This window comes from Cyprinodon variegatus, unplaced genomic scaffold, assembly GCF_000732505.1.
Source record: "Cyprinodon variegatus isolate N-32 unplaced genomic scaffold, C_variegatus-1.0 Scaffold24, whole genome shotgun sequence".
Taxonomy (NCBI): Eukaryota; Metazoa; Chordata; class Actinopteri; order Cyprinodontiformes; family Cyprinodontidae; genus Cyprinodon; species Cyprinodon variegatus.
Genome location: NW_015150477.1, coordinates 1,653,371 through 1,660,158, shown reverse-complemented (window position 1 = coordinate 1,660,158; position 6,788 = coordinate 1,653,371). Strand labels below are relative to the sequence as shown.

At 46.7% G+C, this 6,788-nt stretch overlaps 2 protein-coding genes across 2 annotated transcripts in view; one reads left to right on the top strand and one right to left on the bottom strand.

Annotated features, from left to right (window-relative positions):
- Nucleotides 1-109: 109 nt before the first annotated feature.
- On the top strand, nt 110-5,591 carry jmjd8 (jumonji domain containing 8). Its single transcript, XM_015393426.1, has 9 exons — nt 110-138; nt 476-571; nt 932-980; nt 1,770-1,866; nt 1,934-2,002; nt 2,218-2,337; nt 2,789-2,856; nt 4,649-4,783; nt 4,856-5,591. The coding sequence occupies exons 1-9, from the start codon at nt 110-112 to the stop codon at nt 4,934-4,936; spliced, it is 744 nt and encodes a 247-aa protein (XP_015248912.1). The 3' UTR covers nt 4,937-5,591.
- Nucleotides 5,592-5,643: 52 nt separating this feature from the next.
- LOC107096476 (mast cell tryptase-like) overlaps nt 5,644-6,788 on the bottom strand; it is a 9,208-nt gene continuing 8,063 nt past the window's right edge. Inside the window, exons 5-6 of the mRNA XM_015393141.1 lie at nt 6,100-6,239; nt 5,644-6,021 (exon numbers count right to left, since the gene is read on the bottom strand). Coding sequence (XP_015248627.1) covers nt 5,746-6,021; nt 6,100-6,239 — 416 coding nt within the window. The 3' untranslated portion in view covers nt 5,644-5,745. The remainder of the gene's footprint in view (nt 6,022-6,099; nt 6,240-6,788) is intronic.

Genomic DNA, 6,788 nt, shown 5'->3' with positions numbered 1-6,788 from the left:
GCGGGGTTACCAATCTACTTGCTCTGGAGAGCAGAGTTCTATGTTTCCTCTCCAAGCTTTCCAAAGGTGTAATGGAAAGTAATTTAAATACTTATGGTCTGCTGCAGGGATGTGGGGCCCCATTAAAGACATTCCCAGGTTGTTTGGTTTCTCTGATATAAAGATCAGAGCATTCCTCACTGCATTAAACTGCAGACATAATTATTATATTTTGGAATGACTATGACCTGGATGACTGAGAATCTTTATCAGCATATTCTACAGATGAATTCAGAACCACAGCTGCATATTATTGAGGATTTACATAAACTAGTTTAGAATAATCTCATCAAGGTTTGATGTATCGTAGTTTTTTATTTGAATAGATTAAAGATGCTGAATGTTATGAATAAATTAAGTGGAATCAGCCTTTATTGATATCCTAAATCAGAAGCCAACTTCAGCCTCATGGATGAACCTCCTGGTGTCTTGGCAGGGCGCTTCCTGCGGACCGCAGCCTTGGAGCGGACGGACGCTGTTCCATCGACGTTCTGGACGGGTCAGAACTTTCTCAACAGCAGTTCCTTGAGAGGTCAGTGAGCTGCAGGCACACAGAACTGAATAAAACTGATTAAAACCTGATATTTATTCTACTGTTCATTTATCAGAACATGACTGACTGACTGACTGACTGACTGACTGATCCAGGTGTGTCTGACCTCAGTAATCATGACAACGTAAACCAGACACGCCTGGATAATCAGTTTGTCCATTAAATGCAGGAAACAAAGCATCTGGCTGAAGTTCAGGAAGTGTTGGAGGTGGCATATAGACCATGAATCAATAGACGTAATGCTTCAGAACCAGGTTCTGCTGTTCTGCTGTTGGATGGGTCTAACCGGTCCTCAGTAGAACCTGCAGGACCTAAACCAGCCCTGTGTTCTGTTTGCAGATACGCCTACAGCAGACCAGTCATCCTCAGAGGCCTCACAGACAACACGGTAAGTGGAGAGGAAGAGGAGGAGGGTGCTTCTGATAGTGACAGGTCTTCATCAGGTTTGGACCGCCTGTTCAGAGAGTTCAGAGTGATGCTGACAACCAGGAGTTCTCTGATCAGAACCATGAGTCGACAAGTTTGGACCCTGCTGGCCCAGGATGAAGCCTGCAGCTCAGGAGGCAAAGCAGAGTTCCAAGCAGCTCTCTGTGGAGCTCTACAACCACCCAGCAGGACCACTATGGAGGAACCACCCTGCAGGGCCGCCATGGAGGAACCACCCAGCAGGGCCGCCATGGAGGAACCACCCAGCAGGACCGCCATGGAGGAACCAACCAGCATGACCACCATGGAGGAACCACCCAGCAGGGACTGCCATGGAGGAACCACCCTGCAGGGACCGCCATGGAGGAACCACCCAGTAGGACCGCCATGGAGGAACCACCCAGCAGGACTTGGAAATGGTTCCAGTTCCCATCCCTTGCTTCCATTCTGGTTCCTATTGATTGCCTGACCCTGGAAGAAGATCTACTGCCAGCCTCAACAGTTTCTCTGCACGCTTTCATTCTCCAGGCAGCAGAAGGTCTGAACATAGGAGCAGGTGACCTCCATCCTATGGAGCAACAGCACCGCCTGCAGGTCCATCATGGTGTCAGAACCTAACATCAGGCTGACCAATCACTGGTTTTTCTGGACATCTCCAAACTCGGCCTGCAGATCGATTCTGACCCAGTTGAACCAGGCAGTTCTGCTCCGGTGCCTGGTCTCCCATCTGACTGCTCTCTTTGTTCCTCAGAAGTTCCAGCTGCTGTGCTCCAGGTCCAGTCTGCTGGAAAACTACGGTTCCCTGAAGGTCCGGCTGAGCACAGCCAACACCCACTCATACCGGAAAGGTCAGAACCTTCTTAGAACAGCTCGGTTCTAAGAGGTCTTGTTGTCTAACTCTGTTTTCTCTTTCAGTGGATGTTTCCTTCCAGGAGTATGTGGAGGAGTTGTTGAGGCCTCAGTCTGAAGAAACGCTGGGCAGCGGTGAGATCAGCCCTACCCGGTTCACTCAGCCTTACCCGGTTCCCTCAGCCCTACCTGGTTCCCTCAGCCTAACCCGCTTCCCTCAACCCTACCCGCTTCCCTCAGTCTACCCGCTTCCCTCAGCCCTACCCGCTTCCCTCAGCCCAACACAGTTCCTCCCTCGTGTCTTGTAGTAGATAACCTTTAGAAAATCCCTCTGATGTTCTCATCTGCAGAGACGCTGTATTTCTTTGGAGACAACAACTTTACCGAGTGGCAGGACCTCTTCGATCAGTACCACCCTCCACCATACCTTCTACCGGGTACGACCGGCGCCTACAGCTTCGGGATCGCAGGTCAAGGAAATACAATGGGAAAATTCCCTCCCTGTATTTAACCCATCCCCCTGGGGAGCAGTGGACTGCCATTGTGCAGCTCCCGGGGAGCAGTGTGGTTTTAAGGGTCTTGCTCAGGAACCTAGAGTGAAGGCTGTGGGGATCGAAACGGGACTTGCAACCTTCCCAGAGCAAAGAGCACTGCTCTAACCACTTGACCATCACTAAGCAGACTTTATCAGTTCATCAGAATATATTAAATCTAATAAAACTTTAATCGACGGTCGTAAATCGAAAGTTTGTTTACATCCCTTTTCATTTAATTAAATTCCAATTTCATTTATTCACTTGTTCTGATGCTGTGTTCTGGACGGTTCTGTTTGGTTTTCTAATAGTTCTCATCAGTTTGATTGCTGGTACCCAGGTTCTGGATCAGGAATGCTTCATGTCCATGTTCCTTCCTTCTCCTCAGGTCCAGGAACAGGAGTCCCATTTCACTGGCATGGTCCCGGATACTCTGAGGTCATCTATGGAAGGAAGGTAAGGTCCAAATGGACCCTGGTTCTCTGACTTGGTTCCGATTGAGTTTGAGGAATCATTGAGTTCTTGGTCACATAGACACAGAGCAGGAGGGAACACAGAGACCGTTTTCACTTCTTTAGAACCGGACCTTTGGACCAAACAACCTAGCGTATTCATGTGTGACCTGAGAGAGTTTAAAATAAGTTTTCACCAAATTTTTTCTAACAATCCATTAAATCCTTCAGACTGAGCAGATCAGGTGTTCAGCAGCAAACCTAGCCTGCAGTGGGAGTGGAGGACTGAGTGCCCACCCAGGGACGCCATATTGTGCTTTTTGCAGTCCTTCCTGGATTGACTTCAGTCACTGAGGGTCTTTGGATTAAAATAGATTATAATTGACTGCATTAAAAATTATTTTTGTAGCTCTAGTTCAAGTAAAATATTAATACAGTATTTTAATACAATGATTGTTTTTAAAGTTAACCTTTAGTTTTGAATATTTTTTGTCTCCAATAATTTTCTGACCATTGTTGATATATTTAGTTATCTCATTCATGATTAATGAATGAATTAATGATTTAAGATTGAGGAACAGAAAACTAAACTAATGCTCAGGTCTCTCTAAAGAAATAGTTTTAATCTGCATTAGGTCCAGAGGAGCAGAGGAACTAGAAGCTGCTTCTTCAGTCCTGATTCTAGATCTGATCCAGTAGACCTGAGAGGTCTGGCTGTCGATCCCCTGCCAACCAGTCTGTAACGTATTTTGGAGGGGAGCCATTCAGTGATTTCTATACTAACAAAATAATCTTTTTTCTAGATCTAGGTTTCTAGACTAACAAAATGAAGTTTTGTGGCTGGAACTGTGGCTGTAGTTTTGTTTTTTGTGGAAAACCTCTGACTGTGGTGAACATTCCATCTGCATTTCCTGCTCCTTCTGAAGATCAGACCCAGAGACTCTGGACCTGATCTCTCTTTTGATCTCCACCTTTTACAGCTGCTTTTTGTGTCTCTGCTTCTGTCTCCTTGAACCCCAGTGGGCCTCAGCAGATGGCCGCTCACACTGAGCCTGGTTCTGCTGGAGGTTCCTTCCTGTTCAAAGGTAGTTTTTCCTCTCCACTGTCGCTACAAGCATGCTTAGTGTGAGGGATTGCTGAAGAGTCAATGAGTCGATGCAATCAGCTGGTTTTCCTTAGATAGAAAACTTTGAATCAATCTGACTGGATGATCTGGTGAACTGGGAAGTGCCTTGAGGTGACATGATGTGAATTGGAGCTATCGAAATAAACTGAATAGAATTGAATTGAAATCTTTAGACCCAGAGACTCTACATGGTCAGCATCACCTAAGGAATGCTCTGACCGTCAGTGAGGATCAGGTCCAAAAAGTGTGTCTGTTCAACTTGTTGGGTTGAAAGGTTCTAAGAGTATCATGTGGTTCTGTTGGACCTCTCTCTTCAGGATTGCCAACGTGAATGTTCTCCACCAATAATCAAACAATCGATTAATGCAGATAAAAGTTTTTTTGGACTTTAGAGGCCCGTAGATAATAAGGAACATGGTTCTGACCCAGTTCTTTACCCAAAGAGCCAGTCTGTGAAATCTGGGTCGGGTTCTGGTAAAGTAGGCCTGATTTCAGGATCTGTTCTATGGAGATCTAGATCAATGAGAAGATGTTTGGTTCCTGAACCACACAAAGGGCCCAGAGTGACCTATGAACCAACAGAATCATAAAACTCTGATGTTTTATCTTCATTATTTAAATCAAATTTCTTTTAAGTGGATCAGAACCTTGAACTCTTTCTGCCACGCAGCGCTGGTTCCTCTACCCACCAGATAAGGAGCCTCACTTCCATCCGAACCGTACCACCCTGTCCTGGCTGAAGGAGACCTATCCCTACCTGCCGGAAGAGGAGGCTCCCCTGGAGTGTACCATCAGGCCCGGAGAGGTGAGCCAGGCTCAGGTTGGAATGAACCATTGAACTGTTAAAATCCTGACCTTTGACCTGTTTTCCCTCCAGGTTCTGTATTTTCCGGACCACTGGTGGCACGCCACTCTCAACCTGGAAACCAGTGTCTTCATCTCAACCTTCCTGGGTTGACCTCAGAATCCAGAAGAATCGGTTCTGTCTGCAGGGAGATGGCGATTGGGTTTGGGATGGACTCTACTCTGGACCAATGTCTCAACGCGTCAGATCCGTGAAAGACTGAGGTTCTAATGTGTCGGAACAGCCGCTTCTGTTTGGAGAAGAAGGGTTTGGATTTTTGGGAGAAACTAAATTCACCCTTTGACTCGTGCAGAAGTCAGTAGCATTAGTCAGAGGTTCTCCAGGATTGCTGAAAGATGGACCTCCACAGCATCTCCAAGGCCTGGATTATGGGACCTCTTTGGTTAAAGGTCCCAGATGTGTTTTGCTTTGGGGGAATAAAACTGTGATAGAATTAATTCAGGTTCTAAAAACCATAAATCAATCATAAATCAATCTAAAGACATAAATATAACACTTCAGAAGGTTCTGGACCTGTCTGAGGTTCTACTGGGACGGCCATCCCCTGAAGGAGAGTCCAGAACCTCTTTGGGTCCTTCTCATGAGTGTGATGAAAAAGAGAAATGAATAAAATCAGCATTTTCTGAAATCAAAACTTCAATCATTGAATCCATCCTCTAATTAAGCTTTGGGTCGTTAACGGGCTTCGGTAAACAGCTGGGAATCTTCTAACCGGTAAATCCTATAAATCAGTCTTTCCTCTTTGCAGATCAAAATAAAATCACAACAAAAACTGTTTTAGTGTTTTAATCAAACAGGATGGTTTCCATGGAGATAAAAAAGGGATCATTTCCAGCAGGTGATTATTTTCTAGCAGAAGCTATTGGATCAGAAGTAAAATGGAGCAGCGCACAGACGGACCATCAGTCCGCTGTGAGGACTATAAAGGTGAGGATGGGCTGGACGACCAGCAGCAGGGCTGAGGACACGGAGTGGACGCTTCTGGTGGACGCTCTGTAGAAGGTGATGTATCCAGGCGGGTCTTTCAGGATCTGGCTGTTGATCCAGGTCTGGTACTGGGACACTCGGGTGTAGACTCCTGGGAACTTTGGATACCCGCATCCCCGGGCAAAGCTCACCACTCCGGCCTGGACCCACCTGCTGCCGTTCAGGGTCACCAGAGGGCTGCCGGCGTCCTTCTGCTCAATCAGAGAGGTGGGTCAGCACCAGCAGACCTGCATGAAGCCCAGAATGAGAAGGAGCAGAACCCAACTCACCTCACAGAACCCCTTCCCTCTGAAATTAGGACCGGCACAGATCATGTTGGTGGTGATGGATCCATAGGCTGCGTCACACTTGATGTTGGAGACGATGGGAAGGCTGACCTCCTGCAGCGTCTCAGGAGACGGAAGATAAGCTGGAAGAGAACAGACACAACTGATCCGATCTGAACACGTTCTCCCTCAGAACTAAAAACATCTTTCATTTCACCAGAGAGACCAACTGGTTCCTCCTCATAGGATGATGTTCCATCTAGAGCTGCAAGCATCATGTTCTAGAAGTTCTTCAGTAGGACAAACCGGGTCAGAGCCGAGATACAGCCAATGAATCATAATTTATTGATATTGATAAATATTCCTCCGATCTGAAGAGGAGCAGGATTAAACTCCTCCTCAGTAAGACCTGGCCGTCCAGTTGGTGTCCCTTCAGAACGCACAGCGACTACTTCCAAACGCCGGAGAGACTACTTCAGAATGCATGGCAACTATTTTAAAACGCACAGGAACTACTTCCAAACGCATGGCGACTACTTCCAAACGCCGGAGAGACTACTTCAAAACGCACGGCAACTATTTTAAAACGCACAGCAACTGCTTCCAAATGCACGGCGACTACTTCCAAACGCACGGCGACTACTTCCAAACGCCCGGCGACTACTTCCAAACGCACGGCGACTACTTCCAAA

Excerpts from the sequence above, each read along its gene's own strand:
- jmjd8 (XM_015393426.1), top strand. The coding sequence starts at position 110 with ATGTGGGGCCCCATTAAAGACATTCCCAG. Across the intron at positions 572-931 it reads CAACAGCAGTTCCTTGAGAG|ATACGCCTACAGCAGACCAG; the intron begins GTCAGTGAGCTG and ends TTCTGTTTGCAG. Across the intron at positions 981-1,769 it reads GAGGCCTCACAGACAACACG|AAGTTCCAGCTGCTGTGCTC; the intron begins GTAAGTGGAGAG and ends TTTGTTCCTCAG.